This window comes from Diuraphis noxia, unplaced genomic scaffold (genome assembly GCF_037042655.1).
Source record: "Diuraphis noxia isolate RWA-SAM2 unplaced genomic scaffold, SU_Dnox_SAM2 contig0003, whole genome shotgun sequence".
In the NCBI taxonomy this organism is placed as follows: Eukaryota; Metazoa; Arthropoda; class Insecta; order Hemiptera; family Aphididae; genus Diuraphis; species Diuraphis noxia.
The window spans coordinates 54,014,740-54,037,615 of record NW_028301713.1 but is presented as its reverse complement, the minus strand read 5'-3'; the positions used below and the strand labels follow the sequence as shown (position 1 = coordinate 54,037,615).

General features: G+C 27.8%; 3 protein-coding genes across 3 annotated transcripts; 1 reads left to right on the top strand and 2 right to left on the bottom strand.

The window, feature by feature from the left end:
• Positions 1-1,142: 1,142 nt before the first annotated feature.
• On the top strand, positions 1,143-5,549 carry udt (protein undicht). The gene is made up of 9 exons (XM_015523775.2): positions 1,143-1,415; positions 1,608-1,871; positions 1,953-2,104; positions 2,220-2,367; positions 2,926-3,135; positions 3,262-3,478; positions 3,553-3,707; positions 3,787-4,275; positions 4,332-5,549. The coding sequence occupies exons 1-9, from the start codon at positions 1,367-1,369 to the stop codon at positions 4,481-4,483; spliced, it is 1,836 nt and encodes a 611-aa protein (XP_015379261.1). The 5' UTR covers positions 1,143-1,366; the 3' UTR covers positions 4,484-5,549.
• Positions 5,550-5,694: 145 nt separating this feature from the next.
• Positions 5,695-12,958, bottom strand: LOC107173338 (beta-keto L-gulonate decarboxylase-like). The gene is made up of 7 exons (XM_015523848.2): positions 12,737-12,958; positions 11,509-11,607; positions 9,198-9,373; positions 8,328-8,501; positions 6,395-6,491; positions 6,135-6,301; positions 5,695-5,986 (listed from the first exon to the last, which is right to left on the bottom strand). Exons 1-7 carry the CDS (start codon positions 12,939-12,941, stop codon positions 5,813-5,815), a joined length of 1,092 nt encoding a protein of 363 aa, XP_015379334.2. The 5' UTR covers positions 12,942-12,958; the 3' UTR covers positions 5,695-5,812.
• A 3,002-nt stretch (positions 12,959-15,960) lies between these two features.
• LOC107172521 (beta-keto L-gulonate decarboxylase-like) lies at positions 15,961-22,191 on the bottom strand. The gene is made up of 7 exons (XM_089224386.1): positions 21,884-22,191; positions 19,788-19,886; positions 19,509-19,684; positions 17,745-17,912; positions 16,780-16,876; positions 16,435-16,604; positions 15,961-16,347 (listed from the first exon to the last, which is right to left on the bottom strand). The coding sequence occupies exons 1-7, from the start codon at positions 21,984-21,986 to the stop codon at positions 16,207-16,209; spliced, it is 954 nt and encodes a 317-aa protein (XP_089080512.1). The 5' UTR covers positions 21,987-22,191; the 3' UTR covers positions 15,961-16,206.
• Between the last annotated feature and the right edge of the window lie 685 nt (positions 22,192-22,876).

Below are 22,876 nucleotides of genomic sequence, written 5' to 3'. Positions count from 1 at the left end.
CAGTGATGAACAAAATGTATTATATAAGTACGTATAAAATATCATAGCTTAATGTGTAAGCCAAAATAATATATATAGGTATATATTACAAAATGTTCAAAAAATTTACAGTTTAAGCACGCGTTGTAAAAATAAGAAATAATTTTCGATCATATTTTAAAATCATAAAATGTTGTTGATGAAACAAATAACCATAAGGCGCCCAATAAAAAGTATATAATATATTCAATTTTAATGTTATACGTCGTCGAGCAACCTAGCGAAGTAGCGAGACTAGCGGGCGCGCTGCACTGGGCGTACATACCAATACATATTACGAGTATATAGGCTGTAATATTATTTATATTATATATTTAGAAAGTTTTGCATTCAAAAAACACACAACTATACAATATTGAACATATATAAAGATTTGAACCGTTTATCATTTTATGGGTACTAAACGGGTGTATAATAACTATAATATGAATAAACATAATAATTGTTATTAGTAAAACTCATAGGCGCAATTTCAATAAAAAAAAAAATTAAGAATAATAATAGTATAAGACGTTTCCTAATAAAAATAATGTCATGTGCATGTCCTTGCATCTTAAACAAATTGTATATAGGTATACATATACCCTATGTTTATTCTATTAAAAGGTAACTTTTTTTCCGAATACTGCGATCGAAATAACTGAATTTAACATAATAATAGATCTTCCCTCATTATTTGACTTATTATAATCAATGAAATAAATAAATTATTAAATAAATAAATTTTACATGATAATATTTGCAATACAATGCAATAACAATCTATAATAAGCAAATATTATGGATATTTTATCAAATTTATGAGGGGTGTCCAAAGTTTGATCTGGCAGCTGCCTGCAGGTCCAAAAAAATAAATCATAAATTCATAAACTAATGATTATGATTTATGATTCATAATAATATTAATAACTATTATTATAATACATTAATACCTATCTAAGATTTAAGGTAATTATACAACTTTACTGTATCTTAGAAAAATAAAAAATGTCCAAGACTGATAAAGGGGAACTAGTTGACGGATGATCAAGTTGATGTCTATTTTTTTGGGCGTACCCACAACAAACAGTCAACAACATTTTACTAATTACAAGTCGAACTTCCAAGGTCCAAGGATGTAATCTTTTATTACTATACTATACGTCTTCACTCATATCTCAAATCCAAAACAAATGTATTATAATTATTATACTACCTGTTGGATTGAATTATATTAGTATTCACTATATTTTACTATTCTCTTGTGCATGATGTTTAAGAAATGTGTTAATTTTTTTTGAATGATATAAAATAAGCAACTATAGTGTTCTATTATTATTTTTTTAATATGCATATTCTACTAAAATTCATTACAACAGCGTTTTTTCTAGCCTCATGTAAGTTATATGTATTTTAACTGTAATTTCTGTCAATAAAAATATCTGATGTTGGTGGTGCCCAATCAGACAAATGTTAAATTTTTAATTTGTACATTTAAATTTTTGATTAATAATTAGTGTAGGGAGTTAAAAATTCATTAGAATTTTAAATATATCTAATTCAATTGTAATTGGGATTAATAATTTTAGTGTGTGGAAGTTATGAACTTAACAAGGTAAATACAAAGTGTAATATTCCATTGGTAATTCGTGGACAATGGTATTCTTGGGAAAATGGACGCAGTACAACAACAGAAATTGATGCAACAAGTATGTCTAAACGAGGAAATTGCATTCGATCAATGGAAGAAAATCAGGTGAATTTCACATTTGTATTTCAAAAGAGTGCTGGGGATTGTTATACTTGTGTTAAATTTATGGTTCGAACTGTTAATGTATTGGATAAAATGGAAAGTAAGTTACCTGTTGAAAAACATTTACATTTTGAATACTATAAATTAATCTTAATTAAACTTAATCTCCAAAATATTTAAGGTGTTTGTATGACTCTAAATCCTAATGAGTATGAATCTCCTGACAAAATATGTCAATTCCAAGACACACAATTAATTACATTGTTTTCGGAAAATTATATACCCGTAAACTGTCGGTCCAGTCTTGAAGGCGTATGGCAATTTGCATACCAGGTATTATAACCAAAGAATATGTTTTATTGTTAACCAATTGGTTGGTTTTTGGTTTAATATGTTTATGGGTAAATGTTTTATAAAATAAATTTAATATTCAATTTAAATTTTATAGAACCGTTTTCGTTTCACTGGTGAATGTAATAATCCTGAAGCACAAATTAAATCTTGTCAAACTGCAGGAACACAGTTTTTAATAACTAATCAAAAATTTAACATAACATACAAAAAATGCCCTGGTATGACGGGCACATTTGATGGAGGTAAATTTTTCTATTTGATAAAAATAGGTACTTTCCTGTTATTAGAGATTACAGCTATTATCCAAAGTCTGCTGTTATTGAAAATACCACAATATTATCAATTTTGTAACATTCTGGGAAAGGTCCTCAAAAACTAAAACTATATTTTGTTTAATTTATGGGACACTAGAATAGAATGTAAATATTATAAATTCACTTGAATTTTTTAAATATTACCAAAATCTTATTTTCTCCAACAGATAATCTTATGTAATATTATATATTATATTCAACCAAATGAATTTTGTTGACCAAAAAACATTTAATTTTTGTATGATTTTTGTATTGATCATTGTGATGAAACTTTTTAACATTTATACTTACATAACATTTTATACATAATGAAATACCATATCAAGAAATATGATATTTTGTTAAAAAAAAAGAAGGTTAGATTAATAATAGGAAAATAGCAATTATTGATGGTCTTATAGATACAGGATTATGACATTTCTAAAACAATGTAGCCTTGTATAACAGAAAAGTACTAAATATACTAATTTTTTTTTTTTTTACTAGTTGTTGAGTACAGTTGCTTAGGAGACTGGTTCGTAGACAAAAATCATTTCTTTGCTGTAGCTAATACTAAAGAATCTCGAAAAGATGAAAAATATCGATGTTTCTTAAAAAATCGTGATGATGATTTGTATATTGGTGTGTCTATTACGGCTGAGTGTAATACACTTCAGACAGTAGAAAAAAGTCCAGAGAGATTACATATAAATCCTGGTAATTAATTCTTGAACATTTAATAAAAGTTAATTATTTATGTAGCCATGTAGGTAGTATTAATATGATTAACCTAGCTATTAGCTAATAATACTATTATAATTTATAAATTATATATTCTTGCAGTAAAAGCTGAGGTTGTGGAGGCAGGTTGTCGACTACCTCAAAATTTTAGTGGTGAATGGGTAAACACGGCCAATATGGATGCTGATGTATTCATCAATGAAACTCATGTAATTGAAACATGGTATCCAGATGAAGCAAGATTTAGAAAAACGATATACGTATGTCGTGAACAAAGAGGATCTCGTTATATGATGGCACGGCTCACTGTTGATGGATGGTATAAATTATTTCAATTTTTTAATGTTTTAATGTCTTTTTAAATGTTTTTATTTATTTTAATTTTAAATATAGCCAAAAAGATTATGTATGTTTCGATTTTGTGCCCAGACATCACAATATTATTCGTTATAGAAGAGGTATAGCATTTATTAGAGATAATTTCCATACTGTATGCTCTTGGGTACAATTTCCCAATAAAGATAATTGGAAATATGATATTTTTGTCTGTAAGCATATTTTTTTTTTATTTCCTTATAAATAACTAATTATTGAAAATAATATAAATTGTTGTGATAATATTTTCAGCCAAAAATCCAGTTCCTATAAGATGCCCAGTTGCAGGTAAATTCAACTTCACTCAACATGGTGATTTTTTGTTTGAAACTCGTATTCTTGGTGGTGTTACACTATCACCTCGTCCACAAATTACATGCAAGGATGTAATATCAGATTTTGCTGCTTGTGATGGTGATCAAAAAGAGATTACTATTGATGAATCATTTTGCCTTGATGTGGATCATCGTGGACAGCCTGTAGACATTTATAGTGATCCAGACTACCGATTACATTGCATAGGTTACTGGAAGGAAAATTTGAAGTCTTATTTAGTGACTTATGATCCTCTTGATGCTGCTAGCATGTATAGATGTTGGGTATATCAACGAGCTGATCTTAACCGTGTACTAATGTCACAAGCTATTGGTTCATTTTGTGATCTTAAACAAGATGCATTTAGTAGTAATTTTACTGAAGGAGCCACTGTTGCTATTGAGATGACCGAATATGAACGTGAAAGTAAGCAATTTTGAATGTTGTAATAATTCTAGATAAATTCATTTTTTTAATTTTAGGAGATCAATGTCCAATGTATTTTGATGATGGCGCTAATCCATGGATTCATGCAGATAATTATATACAAGTTTTTAAATATGGGCGATCATCTACATTAATTGTTTCATCCAGTTTGCTCTCAGTGGCCATTCTCTTTACCATTCTGTTGTAAATTTTAATTGGTTTGTCTCACTGAGCTTTCATTTACACTTTAAGTAGCATTATCAAATATTTGTTCAGATTTAATTATTTATTCATTGTTTATGTATGATACCCGACATCCTTTTTAAATATTACCAGTTGACTATAATAATAGTACATAAATTTTTTGTTTGACTGCGGAAATATTTTTATTTTGAAACTTAGTTTTTTGTGTCTATGCCCTGCACTTAATATCATTTAAAACATAATTTCTTATGAAGGGTGATAGTAATACATTACGATATGTTTTAATTTTAATTTTGATATCACATTATCTATTCCATTAATTTTTATTAAAATTCTGTTCAATAAATTTCAACAATTAATCAATTGATTAATCCTATCATAAGTATACACAAATGAACAATTTTAGTTTTTTAAATCACAAAATTGAAAATATAAATAAATATATTTAATCACCCACCTAATGTCAATAATATGATAGTTGTTTAAAAGAGCAAAAAAGATAACATAATGTTATAAATAATGCAAATTTGTCTTGCACTAGTTGAGTTTATTATAAACATAAACTAAACATGTTTTTTTAAATGTATTGTTTAATAATTGAGTAATGTCATCTTATATGGTTATTATTAATTTTAATATATTTAATGATTAAGAACAAAATGTAATGAACAAAAACTGACTATTCATTATATTATAATTTTTGTTATTCTTATGTTAAAAATTGTATAAAATATAGCTTTAAATATACAATTATAGATACTTAGATCTTAACTTCATTGATTTTATATCGATAAAAATAAATTTATATCATATTTTTATGAATAGTTATTAAAATTAACCTACCTATGTATAATATTTTACAATTTATTATAAGAAACTTAATTGTGATAAATGCATACGATCCGTCCATTTTTGTGTTCGCCACATACTAAATTATATAATAAAAAAGTATGTTTACATTAAATTTATTTTTAGTTACACATTTTATTTTATATAAAATTTAAAAACATAATTATAATTGACTTTTTTATTATTATATCACTGAAATAATATGTTTATTTTTATCTAAATATTTATTTATACTTATTTCAAGTAGACAACCTATCAATCTCTTAAAGAAGTAAAATTTAAAACTTAAAAAAAAAAACAATTGTATAAAGTTATACTCGTTATAGTAATTTATAGATTATATAAATTACACAGTAAACACAAGTATATAGAACATGTCAATTTATTGACCAGTCATCATTACTCAATAGTGTAAATTATTGAAACAATTGATTTAGGAGAATTATTATTTATTTAACAATACAGCTACGTGTTTTCAGAAAATTTAATCTTTGCCAAACAAGAGAGCTTCTTCTGGCTGGTCAACTCTGATCAATTTTTTGGCAACATTCAAAAAAGCCGTGTATTTTACAGTCGTTGGTTCTGTGTCATGATGATAGTGTCCACCTTCTCCTTGATTACCAAACAAGTGAAAGTGTTGAGGTCTTAGGTCCAAACCCTATAAAATTTAAAATATTAAATTGTCAGTATGATGTTGTGACAAGAAGACAGTAGTTTATAATATTATTAATTAATTTCATAAAACACAATGATTAGGAAATTTAAATAATGTAAAATGTAAAACATATGTATTATCATTTAGTCACCGGATCGTGAGAGACGAGATAACCTAAAGCCACTAATGGTGTGGGCACTTCAAAGAACTTAAGCCAATTGTTCAAATCAGTTTCCGAGAGGAGTGGTGTTTTTGAAAAATCAGGCATAACATGAACTTTTACTTTACTTGTTTCAATCAAAATCACTCCACCCAAACCTAAAAATAAATCAGCAGAGACGAAAAGTCTGAATTCAAGTTGTTGAAAACAATTACATATTTTATTGCAATAATGTATTGATGAGTTCTTACCGACTGGTTTGTCGCCAAAGTATTTTGCCAACGCTTGTCTGATAGACGTTACAAAATCTAACGGGCCATTCCGAGTTTCACACACTATTTTCAAAACCTAAAAAAATTATATTTTTTGTGTCACATATTAAATTCACATAAAAGTTGCATTTTTAAATTAATTTAATTTTTATTTATAAAGAAATTATCTGTATCGATGAATAAACTTTAACCCTTTTGAGTTTTTCAATTACAAAAACTGCAGGCTCTCGCTCATATTAACGATAAAATCACATTTAAGGTGAAAAAACATGTAATAAAAAAGAAAGAGAATAATTACTTTAAAGGATATAATGACATTTTTTCGAAAAACGTATTTCATTTTTTTTTTGGATTTTTAATCCAGAATTTATACAATCCATAGACGTCATTACGTGGTAACAATTGCTACCCTACCATTTTTATTGAAATAGCAAATTAATAGTTATGATACTCTAATACTCTATGAACCAGAAAGAAGCACGAGAAATTTATGAAAAAAAATTAAATTTTCTTGTTTTTTTTCTTCAGAAAATCATTACATGTATTTTTTTTTTATATTAAAAAAAAAATGGTAATGACTAATTTATTGGTTAATTAATAATAACGCCACTTTTAACTCTTTATATTATTATGTTTTTATACCGTTTAAGAAGTCTCCTGTCAAAAAACAATCGTGCAAATAATATATATTTTTAATTTATTTGAATAGCTATTAATTATGATAACGACTTGACCGTTTTATTAAATTTTCAAGCTTTTCCTCTTAGTGAAAAATGTTTTTGTCAACATTTATATAGGAAAAGAAAACTAAAAGAATTGAAAATGTTCATAAATAGCTAAGAAAAAAATCAAAATATTTAGATACTTATACCATGCGTATATCAGAAAATGATTATTATTTAAGAATTACTTACAACAAAATAAGAAAACCATAGCCTGATGAGAAATCGTTGTTTTACGAGTGAATATTTAATTTCGTCAACATTTAAAGGAGCATACAACACAACACAAAAAAATATTTAAATTATTTTTAAATGTTAAATTATTGTAGATATAGCTATATGAAATGATTTAGTGAAAATCTGATGCAAAAAAATTATTACTTTAAGAGATATTATAAAATGTAAAATAGCCGCGTGACGTCATTGGACCCTACTCTTCGTAATCGCCTATCTTATACGTGTAAAAGTTCCTCACTTCTCACAACGATTTACCCACCTAAACATTTTATTTTTGAAAGTTAATTTACGTATAAATGTGTGGTTTTGTGTGTTTAAGACGACGCAAGAATCAGAATTTCTATATGACGTTTAGTTTTTTAAATATTTAAAATCTTAAAAGTCATATTTTTGTTAAATTGCGCTCCATGGCGATTTAAATACGAAATAAAAATTCAAAAATTTCTCTTTTAAGATTTTAAATATTTAAAAAACTAAACGTCATATAAAAATTTTGATTCTTGCTTCCTCTTAAACACACAAAACCACACATTTATACGTAAATTAAATTTCATAAATAAAATGTTTAGATGGTTAAATCATTGTGAGAAGCGAGGAACTTTTACACGTATAAGATAGGCGATTACGAAGAGTAAGGCCCAATGACGTCATGCGTCTTTTTTCAATTGTTCATAACTTATTGAATAATGTGAGTAGAAACGTAAAACTTATAACATTATCCTTATAATTGAACATTCTTTCAAATAAAAAAAACTTAATTTTTGTGTTGTGTGCTCCTATGTGTTGTGTGCTTTATGAGTCTCATAAAAATTATGTTTGGTATTACGTTCAACTTTTTTTTTTTTTTTTTTAAATCCTCTCATACAAATTACACAATAATGTAATGCTTGTATTTGTACACAATTAGTACTGTTAGTAGGTATGTCAGTAAACTATAATAGTATGTATATTACCTCTCCTCTCATACCGCGACTTGTGTAAAAATTGGCCAACAGCGCGAATCGCGTTTCGTCTTGAGGCAAACAGTGGTGCACTTGGCTCCCAGTCTTGGGATCGACTTTGTAAAGATGAGAACAATTATTATTGTTAACGTTATCGTCGGACGTCAATCGTACGTTTCCGATGAACTAAAAAATTAACCACAATTAACAATTTGACAGATTTTAATGTTTTACTATTCTGTATTAGTTATAATAATAAATAATTCATTACTTTCGCTACCACTTATTATTATAATATATAAAGTTGTGAAATAATATTTCGTTGTTTATATAACTATTAAAACATTATTGAGAATCGTTACATAAACACGAGTAGGTAGGTACTATATTTACCAATATTGTATGCACAGCCATCAGTCATCACACATAATATTATATTTGATCAATTTAAACCAATAAGTTATAAGTACTCGTTATAATCGTTATATATATAGATTCAATATTGTACGAAGCATTATAGTAATATGACCTATACACGCCAATAACTTATCCGTTTATAGTTTAGGTAAAAAACTAGGGTGACCAGAATAAAAATCCTAATAACCACCGCACAGTTTAAATACATTTGAATTATATATTTATAGTTAATTATTTGTTTTTAGTACTTTTTACACAAGTATTAAGGCCCGTTTTAATATTTAAAACGAATTGTAGATAAATATAGTATAGTTAGGTTATTGTAGGTAGGTACCCATGTTGATAAATAACATTAAATAGATAAGAGTTTATTGGTAAAAAAAATTGTCATATCTGAGGTGCAAGTGCTCCTTTTGCCTTCCCCGAAATACTACACCACATTATATATAGATACACGTGTCTTACTTCGCAATTGACTCCAACGTGCGGCCACGGACCGGCACCAGCTCCAATCACGAACAGAGGGTCCGTCCCGGTAACTTTCGTGAAGTCTCTGATGTCATATACCTTGTCTAAGTTCACCAAAGGCAGCAAGAACGACGGACTGCCGATGTCGATTACCATTTCGTCACCACTGAGTCCTATATATAAATAAACATGTGTGTGTAGTCAGCAAACTGCAATGAACACTTCAAAAATAAATTAAAAAATATAAATTGTAATTTGTACACAAAGACCTTAAAGATCCATTTAATGGTGGCTATGGTGTTTTGAGTTAAGAAAAAAAAATCCAAATTATTATAATAATATATTGTTTATAGGCATTGAATATAATATGAGCCGGTTATTATAGAAATCATACACGGTTACTATATGTTGGGATACGGCGTCATTTGATTACGGGGCCGTTTCAACCTTTACACATTATACCTTTTCAGTGTCAAGACGGATAGGAAAAATTATTTTTCTTACCTTTTTTGTTCTGATTGCGTCCTATTGTATAATATATAAGCATTCGATTGCAATATTTTAATATGATTTTGGTAACCACTATTAAATACATTCGTAGTTCTATGATTGATATACTTGGACATTGATGCTATGTGTAGAAAAAATAGTTAAATTTTGAATGAAATCTTTCACAATCGTTTGTAGTTCACTGCATACTACTGATCATTTCAGTCCAACTAATTAATTTTGAATTTTGAATACAAACTATAAAGTTTAAAGTATCTCTAGATTCTATAACGCACTTCACGTGCTTATATTAAATCGCAAGGTACGTGATCGTAAATCGATAAGAGTACCAGACTACCTTATGATAAAAATGTTCGTACACTCATCAAGTAGAAACCATTTTGTGTTTAAATATACCTTCACACCATATGTGAAAAATATAGGTATTAGATTTAATTGTCAATTTATGTATCACATTAACGCTTATATACCTTTTATACAATAGGACGCAATCAGAACATAGAAAAGGTAGGAAAAAAATCGTTTACTTATGTGTCCGGGATTGCAATCGATAAACTCTGGTGGGATAACGGATAGTAGGTTTTAGAATTTATAGGCTTTTACAATTGTTTATGATCTAAGATTTTAACTAGTAGGTAGTGAGGTACCCATGGTACCTATACGAAACTAAAACCTTGGTGGTATGGGGATGACGAAAATTTTTTTTCGGTTATCTTCTTGTAAAAAAAAGCGTATACTGAAGGGCGTCATATTTATGTCCCCATATATTGGTCCTTATAATGTGGCCCTGGATAACTGTGTAGGAGTACAGGTGACTTTTCTAAAAACCTGCTTACAAAAATACTATTTCAAAAAAAAAATTCGATGTCAAAAAGCGTATGTGCGAAGCCATAAATGCAATTACTTAAAAACATTGATACAACTGCGTGAGAAGTGTAGAAAAACTTTAAAATATCGTTTACGAATAAGCAGATTTTTGTGATTGTTGAACGAAGCCTATAATTTTGTCACTTGACTCCAACAACAGTATTATATCAGTGAAGACGAGGAAGACGATTTTTTACAATAGGTAATCTTATTTATTGTAAATATTATACATTTTTTTACATACGAGTACATTATTACCTATTATTATTATTGTTAATTATCATCATTTAATACATCGTGGATTTTATTGTGTACATTATATATCAGGTATTTTTCTTTTTTTTTAATAACATTAAATACATACATAATATATACTATAATTTTAACTGTATATTTGTATGTAACATTTTTAATGCACAGTTAAGTTCGAATGATTTTTAATTTGGCGCGAAATAGTTTTCTGACCAGTTGTCGGCGACCACCGACGAGAAATTGACACGCTACACTGCTAGTCAACCGCACGTTTTCGTAACGCCACTAACGCGTACTAAATATAGAACATTGTTAATATTATTATTATCATAGGCGAAGCCAGTCTTCACGTTCAGGGGGTGCAAATATTTTTGTCCCTCTCCCTCCGAAAAATATTAAATTTAAATTTAATACTATACTTTATTATATTCATAATATTACATCACAATGATAATTACATACGTAATGCCAATCACAATATTATATGACGTTTGAACTCCACACTAAATTGTCTGTGCGTTTAGGGGGTGCCACCGCATACCCTGTACACCCCCTGGCTACGCCTATGATTATTATACTATTATTTTTTATAATAACACAAGATAATTTCAGAAAATTTTCAAGTTACACAAGCGTGTTATATTATGTGGATTTTATCTCGATATGATTTTGTACTTACCTTCGGCAGCCAAGTTGAACGGCGAGCAGGTTAAATTGGGACATTGTACCACGTCCACGCTCACGGTCTTAAAATTTTTCGACAACTCTGGTAAAAGGGCTAAAATCATAAAATCAAATCAATCCTTGTATATTATATTATTAAATAGGTAATACTACATTGTACATGGGTGTTATTGGTACAGTGTAAAGTGTATTACAAGTTATACATATTATCATAATTATTCTTATACAATATCAATCAAGAACTACTGTGCATAAGTCAGCTTTATATGCCCATAGTTTTTGTACCTAATAAAATATGAGCTTAAATTAAAAATGTACGAGATATTACCTGTCAACACATTATTTTGTAACAAAATTTTTGATAAATTATAATTTGTTATTAAAAACATTATAAAAAAAATAAAAAAATATTACATGCAATTTCAACGAGTAGTACTCGACATGTTCTTTATCACCTATTGGATTAGCATTAGTTAATAAAATGCGAAAATCATCGAAGAGCTTTATAGTATTACTTATGCTATTTTTTATAAATGTAAGTTGAAATTTCAACCGATTTCAAAATTGATTTTTTTTCTCAGTATTCTGAGTAAATTCTGCAGTATCTGCATTGTATTTCGAGTTTTAGAAAATGATGTATTTCGAATTAAATATTAATTAACATAGGTTAGGTTAGGTTAGGTATAGGTATACTATATAAATTATAAATAGTAGTATTGATAACTAAAAATGTATTTGAAGTTCTTTTTTGTTTTATTTTACAATATATCTGTGCTCAACCAGCATACGTAATATATACTATTTTACACTTCTACAAATATACTGAGGTTAATTTCTCTGGCAAAATTTTGTTTGGTTAGACACACATATTTTTATCATAATCTAATATTACCTCAACAGAAGAGATAATTAAAAATTATAGCGTGTTTTATTTAGGCACTTAAATTATGGAGGTAAGTATTTATGTTGTGTATAGAGTGTTCGAATAAATGACATTATATCAAATATAATAATATACGATATGTCTTATGAACAATATTATCAAATGTATTCGTGATACACTCTGTGTAATGTTTGTGATGTATAATATTGCACTGTACATAATAATAATAAGTTGTTTAATGATTTAAGCAACTAATTATTTATTAATATTAATCATATCAGCTATCGTGTTATATAGTAGTTTGTACCCATTTATTACACTGCGTTTCCTAAATTCCTACCTTCGATGATTCGGTCCAAAGGCGGTACGCTGAGATCGATGCGCACTGTAGGCAGACTGTTCATGTTCAAAGTCGCGGGCGAACTCGATTCAGCCATTATAAAAGAATATTTTAAATAAATCTTTGAAAGAAAGCGGCAAAGTTTACGGGTAAGAAAAATTGAAGTGTCTGCGATAACGTTCCGCGATGTACTGATTACTGTCATCACAATTCACAGTTCACAGAACATTATTCTGTCATGGACAAAATATAGGTATGTCAGCAACAATACCAATTTGAATCTTGTTTGCGCATCCCCACTTTTCTTTATATATAAGGTTCTCATATCTTCATTGGTCCTTAAAATCAAAGATTTGTTTAGCTGGTTACCGCGTTAATATGAATTTCTTTGTTACATTTCAAGACAAATTTATATGCTTACTGAATCTATTATCCATCAGAACTTATTAATTATTTATTTAATTCTATTTCTCTATAGCTCTAGAAATTCTCGCCTCGAATCGTAATATACTACCTATTGTAAATTGTAATTTTAATAATTTTTCATATATGTACTTATATTATATTATTACATAGGACATAATAATAAGTATTATAATATATACATATACTCAAGATTGTAGCTGAAATTGCTGAAACAAAACATTTTGACTTATGTGATCTATTTATTAGCATATGAAATTTTAAATTATAAGGGCCACACACACTGCTGCGGTAAATGAACCGGTAATAATCCTATATAGATACGGTAAAAAATATTTTATTTGTGCGTTAATTTTTACCGTCGTAACTTTCACACTGATCCAGTACCGATATGGATTACCGGACGGTAAAATACCGTATCGGAACATTATATTATGTTATAATCATATTTTTTAATAATATAATTTAAAATTATTTGAATTATCACAACCCAAATACGATTTTTTATTTTTATAATACATATTTCTCAGAAATCTATCCAAATAATTGATTATATTATATATTTGATATACCTAAATTATAAGTTCAACATTATGAAACTGTTTTATTTATTTACTTTCATATTTTGACTCCCGATGGTTAAATCCTACATACAGTATCCATAGGCGTGCGCAGGGGGTATGCAGGATATGCAGCTGCATACCCTGAAGTTCTGTGAGAGGTGAACATCGACTCTGGAAGATTGAAACATCCAGTTATCAGTTATCAACTACCAAGTATTTGCGAAATACATACTTCTTGTATTATGTAATGGTATTCATTACAATATTTTTTTAATTAAACAGTAGGTTTTTTCAATATTTGTGAATTGTGTATACATATTATCAGAATTTTACGAGCTTAAAATAACTTTCAGGGCGTGTTCCAAAACTGTCCTTAATCTTCTTGGTCTAAACGCAGCTATTGTCAGCCTTCTGCATATCCTGAAAAAGAGGCCTGCGCACGCCTATGACAGAATCTCTCAATAAATATTTTTTTAGCCAACTAAACAACGCCAAAAGTGCAAAATATTTCAAACTCAGCGATAAGCCTACCCTCCGGCGTCTCAAGCGCGGACGTCCTCATGATGCCCTTTCTCAACACCAATAAGATTAACAAAAAAAAAAAAAATTCACTTAGATTAACTAATATTATGATTTCATATTTTATTATTTATTTATTCATCTTTGTAATTTACTGTATATATTGTAATTATAATTTACGCTTAACAACTTAATGATGTTAAAAATTCTTTATTATATCAATAAGTTTGATGACCTTGTATGCCAGAAACACTTTAATTTAATAAAAAAAAAACTCATATTTTCATGAAAATTTTATCATTTTTTAAAATTATATACATATAGGCATATAGCTAGACCGGTACTATAGATACGTAAATATTAATAAAAGACAGTAATAATGGTTCGTTGTTCTATATATTCGACATTGGATCAGTATTAGGTTTCTACCTTAAAAAAAGTGTACTCTTTATATTCATTACGAATCTAAATATCTTTATATTTTAATGTTTAAAATTATACCTAAATAAATGCTTTCATACATTTTGTAAATTAAATATGGTGTACCTACAATTGTAACATGGCCAGTGGAGTTATTTCAATTTTATAGTGCTTCCAAATGACGCCCCATTGCCCTTGATCCGGACCAACTTACTTACCAACTTACTTGTATGACCATCTTCATCAATCTATTTCACCTCCCATTGCCTTACTGATTTCATTGACGAATATCTGGTTTTTTTTTGTCTATTATTCTTATATTACAGATGTTCTCGATATTTTTGAACTTCAAAAATAAGTTTTTTTGTGTTAATATAAAAGTTATAAAAAGTTTAAAAATTGTGTTCACAAATTAAATTGAAGTTGAGTTATGAAAAAAAAAAAACATGAGAAAAGAAGGTTTGGGACTTGCAGGCAATTGTGTTTCAAAAAAGAAAAAAAAGCGGGTAAGTCGTGGATGTCACTCTGCTGTACAATAGGTTATACAAGTAGGTTACTGTAATGGATGGAATTAAATTTGAATCCAATGATATTATCATTGTATACGAAAAACGATTCTGAGCGGAGACGGTTTGTCTGTCTAGGATATATTATAGATAATTAAAAATTTTCAAATCTTATAGATATAAAAATAAAAATGAATTGTGAAAGAAATGAAATGAAATGAAAATATGAATTTCTAGCTTAAAATAATTTGTGAATTTTCGTGATTTTTACGTATGTTGTCAAAATTCAAACTTTGAATGCTTATAAAAAAAATTATAGTCAAGGCGCCTAACATATTTTTACAATAGCAGTTGAAAAATAAAAGAAATATACAGGTACAATTTTTTTATAAGTATTCAAAGTTTGAATTTTGACAACATACGTAAAAATCACGAAAATTCGTATTTTATGCCAGAAATTCTTAAAAAATTTTCTTTTTAAATCTAAAATTTGAAAATTTTTAATAATCTATAATATATCCTTGACAGATAAACCGTCTCCGTTCAGAATCGTTTTTCGTATACAATGATATAATATCAATGGATTCAAATTTAATTCCATCCATTACAATAACCCACTATTGTAACCTATTGTACAATAGAGTGACATCCACGACTTACCCGCTTTTTATTTGCTCAATCGTTTCATATACACTATATATAATAGGTATATACATAATAAATACTAAATAGTAACACCACCAGATTAAAGGTTAATATTTTAAATAATATTAAAATTATTAAAACAATAACGTCTGACGTAAAATCATTTCTGTATTCTATTTTTTTTAAAGTTTTAGTAAAATTACCTATTTTATCTATATAGGATTTACTTAATTACATACTTAGCACAAGAGAAAAAAGATTAGCACAGCTGCAGTAGCTAAAACAAATATGAAATACCGATGTGGCGATATGTTACTGAATCGTCATTTTCGTACGTAAGAACCGTAATCATTTTCGTACAGATATCGATTACAGCATAATATAATGTTTGAATTTAATCAATTTTAATAAACTGCTTAGAAACACCAAAATAACCAGTATATTTTATGGTGTTCGGTTCGGTATCATTGTGGTAATGTCCTCCTTCATTGCGATCAGTGTACAGGTGAAAGTGTTGAAGTCTTAAATTCAGCCCCTAAAAAAAGGGTAAAAATTTTAGAAAAACATTTAGCACAACTGCACAAGGTATATTTATGCTCAAAAAAATAATGTTTGAAATTACAGGATCATGAGAGACTATGCATCCGACACCCACTGACGGTGGAGATAATTCAATAAAATGTAACCAATTGCCCAACTCTTTCTCTGATTTTATTGGTATTTTCGCCAAACTCGGCTTAATGACGTGAATTTTCACTTTTCCATTTTCGATGAGTATTACTCCGCCCAACGCTTTATTTATTTCACATGTAACAAATAATAAAGCAATTTTATGTCATTCTAACTCTGTTTTACTTTAAGTACAGTCTATACGCAGTAATAATAATATTAATGTATATATTTCTAGGAAATGTGGTACCTAATACTTTTTGTCATGATTAATAGGATCAATATTAATGTACTCTACCAATTATATCATCTCCAAAATGCTTTGCTAATGCTTCTCTAATGCATGTGCTGAAACTTAGCGGTCCTTTTCTTACTTCACACACAATTTTTAAAACCTAAAACTCACATTTACATTAAAATTATTAAGGTTATCTTACAATTATTATTATGTGTGTAAAATAAATTAAGTTGTTCCTATAGAGTATAGATAAACGGTAAGATTGCAATTTAAGTATGTTTATTTATTATAAATACCTAACAATTTATTTTAAAAACTTGTACAGCTACTAGCTAGTACAGTAGAAAGTCGAATCGTTCGGAGACCAAAAAAAAAAAATTGAATTACTGAAAATTTGATAGCTAGGTATGGAAAAAATTGTATAGGTACCTATACCAGTTAAAAAAAACACAGGGGTAAGACACTCCTTTGATGTAACAACAATTCGACTTAAGAGGAAGTCACACCCGTATTTTGTTGTCTCAGTCTTACAAACGCGTAACATAGCAAATTTACGAACAGCAATTCGAGTTTCACTCCGTTATCTTAAAAATTAAAGTGAATAAACCTATTATGAAACTTATTGAGAAGAATGGTAAGATCATCATTGGACATTGGTGTTTTGTTAGAAGTATTTTTACGATGATTCAGTTTTTAAGTGAGTTATGCACAACTCACTTAAATTTGCTATTTTACGTGTTTGTTGTTAGACTGGGACAACAAATACGAGTGTTGCGCCCTCTTATAATGACGTTCGAGTTATCAATGTTCCTTATTTGTATATAATTTAATGAATATATATTTGATCATTATAAATTAAAATAAATTTCTGTTGCGCGACCACTCGTTATATAATATATTATATCAAACAAGTATCGTACAAATAATATATTATAAGATAAAATAAAAATAAAAATCCAAACCTTTTTTCGTCAGTTAGAGAGTTATTGTATAACCTAACCCTCTTTCGGCTATTTTATATTTACCTCTCCTTTAAAGCCGTTACTGCTGAAGAAATTCGCCATCATTGAAAACCTCATTTCGTCATCAGGTAACGACTTATGAAAACACTCCGCAATGTCATCGGACATTGTCATGTGAACGTGTGTTCCGTTTTCCACATGGTCGCCAGTCATTTTAACATTTTCCACGCACTAAATTATAAATTATAATTGCATATAATATGTATACCGTTATTAATTTTAGAATGTTTATGACGTCATATAAAATAAATATACTTAACATATATGTGCTCATCCACATATATTATTCAGTAATGCGTTTATTCAAATTTTCATTTTTAGATTTTTTATAAAAAAGGTACCTATATGCCTATATTATAATATATACAAAAAAACGAATCAAAAAACACACAAAAATGCCCTATAAACTTTAAAAAATTACCTTTTCCATACAGTTTATAAATATAATACTCGATAAGCGTAACGTTTGCTAAGCGTGTATGTTAGGCGTATGTTTGAAAGAGCACTTGTTTTATTTATATAAATAAAACATTTATTTGGTACTTATTTTATTATTTCCAGGGGTTATAAATAAAATTTCATTAAATACGAATTATGCATAAATCCAAATTTTGACTTACTCTAACTTGGTCAGTTTTGAAAATAGAAAAAAACTGTTGATACAAAAAATGCTCAAAAAAATAATAATCTATCCGAATATGTAGAAAAAAAATAGTGTTTCTATTTAAAAAAAATGTAATTTATATTGCGCATGCGCACACCAAAAGTGTTAATAATTTGAAATGTATCCAAAAATATGTATTTAGTACTCCCCATCACCTCCCGAAAACGCCAGTTCAATACAAGGTCATGCACCTGAGATATTTAGTGTTACCATAAATCGTTGTCACACTGTATAACACCCAAAGTCTCAAACAGTTAATCCAAATCCAAAGTTATATTTTAAAATTTTAAATAAATTAAATTTGTTTTCAAACTTGGTTTTAACACTTGCTATAATTTAAAATTTGAGAAAAATGTCCCACATTGTATAAAAACTACAAAAAATGACTTAAAAGATGAAAAAATTACTTAAAAATATTGAAAAACGACGTTAAAAAAAAAATGAATATTCTGCATCAAGAGAGTATGAAACAAATTTTTAGCTAGGATAGCATTGTATAGAATCAAAGGAAAAAAAATTCAAAAGTTGTCAACATCCTATCTCTACTAATATAAGTAGTTTCTAAATATTATTAAGCGCTTTGAAAGCTAAGAATAAAAGTCCATATTAGGTTAATGATATTGAACATTTTAGTAAGTAATTATTAGTTAGTAATTAGTATCAAAAATCAATAGGTGGATTGGAATATTTAGAATTTTATCTTTTGTAAAAATTATAAGAGTCTTAATAGCATAATAAGTACAGCAGTGAGCAGTTTACATCTATAAACGAATAATGGATGAAATATTGTATTTTTATATGAAACAAATACTAAGGATTAGTATCCTTATAATTGAATTTCAGTAAGTTATAGTAAGTAACAGTGGCGTAATTAGAAATTTTGTTTGGTAAGGGGACTATATGTTTTTAGTAAAACCTGTAAGCATCCCACCAAATATAAAATGTTAGCAGTAAAATAAAAGTTTTGGGGAGATCTATCCCCTCATCCCCCATTAATTACACCACTGGTATAAGTACATTAGATAGGTATGAGCATTAAATGGTAAAAGGAAAATGAGCGTTCTTGGTGATGAATCAGTTTGTATAGTGACAGAAATACTTGCCTCGCTGTCAGCTCCGAAAAACGGAAATGGGCCGCCACAAGCTCCGATGATGGTCAAAGGATCGGACCCTGTAATCTGTTTTAAATCTTTGACATTATACAATTTTTCTCGCTTGAACGAAGGTACAAAATTGGTGACATCGCCGATGTCAAATACGTTTTCGTCACCACATAGTCCTATATGCATTAATAAAATATAAACCAACAAAATATACCAAATGGCGAATTTATACATATTATAGGTATATCTTATATAAGTGAGTAAATATTTTAAGCTCACCTTCGGAGGTCAAGTTAAACGGTGGTTGGGTTAAATCTGGACATTGAACTACTTCTGCACTTACATTTTCAAAGTTTTCTAATAACTCAGGTAATATGGCTGAAATCAACATAGAAATTTCATTGTTATAATAACAATATATTCTTTAAGCAGGTGTACATAGGTTTATTCATAAATTAAAAAAAAAAACTCGATGTATAACTAATTATGCATTAGTAGTTAGTACAACAGTAGATTAAATTAATTTTTTAACTATAAAATAATTTGAAAATTTTCTAGATTTTGATAAATTTTGTCAAAACTTATACATTAAATACCTATAAAAAAAATAGTGCCTATAGAATCTTTAATTTTATCAACTGCTATAAAGACTTTTAAGGAACATTGCAATACATTTTCAAGCTTTTGTTTATCCAATAAATAAAATTTTATTGATATTAATAGAATAAAAAACTTAAAAGAAAAGTCTATAAACAAACTAAAAATTAAGGGAAAAACGGGAAATTTTACGCATAATCAGTTTTGGTTTTTGATGTAACCTTAAAACAGATGACCATATAGATACATGAAATTTTCACCGAATGTTTATATAAGTATATTCTATCCACTATGCCATTTTCAAAAATTTTCGATTTAAGTTGAACTATTTATAGGCATATGCAAATGCAATTTTCGATCATTATTAGTTTTTTTTTTTAAATTAATATCTTTGGTAGAAAAGTTTGAAAATTTAATACAAGGTTCCTGTATAATTGTTACAATAGCAGTTGAAAAATAAAAGAAATATATATTCACAATTTTTTTTTATAAGCATTCAAGATTTGAATTTTGATATTAAAATACATTAAAATCACAAAAATTCTCAAATTATTTTAAGCTAGAAACTCATAAGAAAATTTCTTATGAATTTTAGATTTGAAAATTTAATACAAGATTTCTTACAAGTTTGTCAATCTTTGTCACAAAAAAAGTGTCCACCAGAAAGTCAAATTAAGTTTTGATGAGCGTTTGAAATTTAAATTTTTACTACAACATTGGATTTTCACTAGATTTCTCATTTAACGATTTTCTTATTTTGGCGTAACTCTAAAATAAATGACTGCAAATACTTGAAATTTTCACTGAATGTTTGTATAGGCATTTTTTAAATTTGATACAATTTTCAAAATATTTTGATTTGTTTTGAGCTGTTTACTGACATTTTAATTTTTCAACATTTTAGTTTTTTTTTTCTATAAATATCGATATAAATTTATTTGTTGGGTAGAAATGCTTGAAAATATAATACAAGGCTCCTACTATATTTTTACAATAGCAGTTGAAAAATATTAAAAATACATAGCCACAATTTTTTTACAAGCATTAACATTTTAATTTTGACAACAGACGTTTTTTTTTCGATCACGAAAATTCGCAAATTATTTTAAACTAGAAATTCATAAAAAAATTTCGTTTTAAATCTAAGATTTGAAAATTTTTAATAATCTATAATAATATATCCTAGACAGATAAACCGTCTCCGCTCAGAATCGTATTTCGTATACAATGATATAATATCATTGTATTCAAATTTAATTCCATCCATTACAATAATCTACTGTACAGCAGAGCGACATCCACGACTTACTCGCTTTTTTTGTTGTTTAAGGGGAATATTATATAAAAATTTTAAATCTTACATACATAAAGAAAAGTCTTTATACTTACCTATCGATTGGGCAGGCGTTTAAGAATGGATAAGTTTAATAAATTTATAGAAAATTAATAATATATTAATATAGGTATTGAAAAATTAAAGTCACATACAGAATACATAATGAAATAATAAATAATGAACCTTATTTTAAAAAACGTTTTCATCAAAATCACCCAGTTTTTACCTGAAGGTTTCAAAATCTTGATGTTATTAGCCTATTTATACATATTAATATGTAAATGTATAAAGATATGATTTTTTATTTTAAAAGTCTGACCAGTGTAAACCCTTATTCAGTTTATCAGCTTTAGTAGGTATTGACGGAACTTGAATATTAAAAAGTGAATTAAATAATAATTAATAACTTAAAAACAAACATTGAAAAGTAATCGGTACCTACATTCAATAATGCATCTTAAAGGCGGTGTGTTTAGTTTGATGCGCACTATGGGCAATTTTCCCATATCCAGAGTATTTGGAAAAGTGCAACTTTCGGTGTCCATTTCAGAGAATTTGTATTTATTTTTTAAATTAAATAAATGAAACTAATAATAATTATAAATAACTGTTATAGTACCTACACCACGGACATAAATTTCTGCAATTGATTATATTATACAATGTACTTCGGTCGACGACACATATAAGGATAGGACCTAATATTACAGCATCTGTTAGAATACACTTGTAAAAAACACAACGAGAAAAAAGCTCACGTAATACATACAGTGAATAATCATTGCTGTTATTTATATTGGTATTTTATATTCTGAGTGGAGAGGTGAATGTATATTGATTTTACCGTGTTGTTTTTTTTTCTGTTCGTTGCATTTATAATGTAATATATATCACTGTACTCACGATTTGTAGTTGAAAAAATCAATTGATAGAAGATTACTTAATCATTTTAAAGTATTGCCTATCTATACATTTACCTACACTACGAACCTATTCACACCATACAGCGTTATGTAGTTTGGAATTGACATAGAAGTTAATTATTTAAATTTATAATAATATTATACTATCATAGTATTATACCCTAGGGGATAGGTGGCAGACAGTTTATCTTATCCAAAACATACTAATATTTCAGAAAACTGATCTGAATTCGTTATTATGTCTACTTGAGATCAGTATCAGTCACTTCACTTTTTTTTATTTCCTAGCAAAGTAGCAAATATCAATAATAGTTAGGAATATACTGAGTGCTGACAAATAATCTCCATGCGCTTAGAGTTGTTTTACATTTTTAATAATTTATCATTAACTTAAATTTTAACATAATATCCATTATACATTTATACTGACTTATTCTATGACGGCGAGATACATATGCGACTAGATATTGTACAGCAAAGTGGTTTCTATTATATTTTCCCGCTTTTTTGTT

Bases quoted from the DNA above. Each gene is read 5' to 3' on its own strand.
- LOC107172521 (XM_089224386.1), bottom strand. From the start codon at position 21,986: ATGGACACCGAAAGTTGCACTTTTCCAAATACTCTGGATATGGGAAAA. The intron at 19,685-19,787 runs GTGAGCTTAAAA...TAATGCATATAG, and splicing joins GTTTAACTTGACCTCCGAAG to GACTATGTGGTGACGAAAAC. The intron at 16,877-17,744 runs GTAAATATAAAA...TGTGAGTTTTAG, and splicing joins GTAACGGCTTTAAAGGAGAG to GTTTTAAAAATTGTGTGTGA.
- udt (XM_015523775.2), top strand. From the start codon at position 1,367: ATGCATATTCTACTAAAATTCATTACAACAGCGTTTTTTCTAGCCTCA. The intron at 1,872-1,952 runs GTAAGTTACCTG...AAAATATTTAAG, and splicing joins TGTATTGGATAAAATGGAAA to GTGTTTGTATGACTCTAAAT. The intron at 3,708-3,786 runs GTAAGCATATTT...TAATATTTTCAG, and splicing joins GAAATATGATATTTTTGTCT to CCAAAAATCCAGTTCCTATA.
- LOC107173338 (XM_015523848.2), bottom strand. From the start codon at position 12,941: ATGACAGTAATCAGTACATCGCGGAACGTTATCGCAGACACTTCAATT. The intron at 6,302-6,394 runs GTAAGAACTCAT...ATTTATTTTTAG, and splicing joins CTTTGGCGACAAACCAGTCG to GTTTGGGTGGAGTGATTTTG. The intron at 5,987-6,134 runs GTGACTAAATGA...TAAATTTTATAG, and splicing joins ATCTCGTCTCTCACGATCCG to GGTTTGGACCTAAGACCTCA.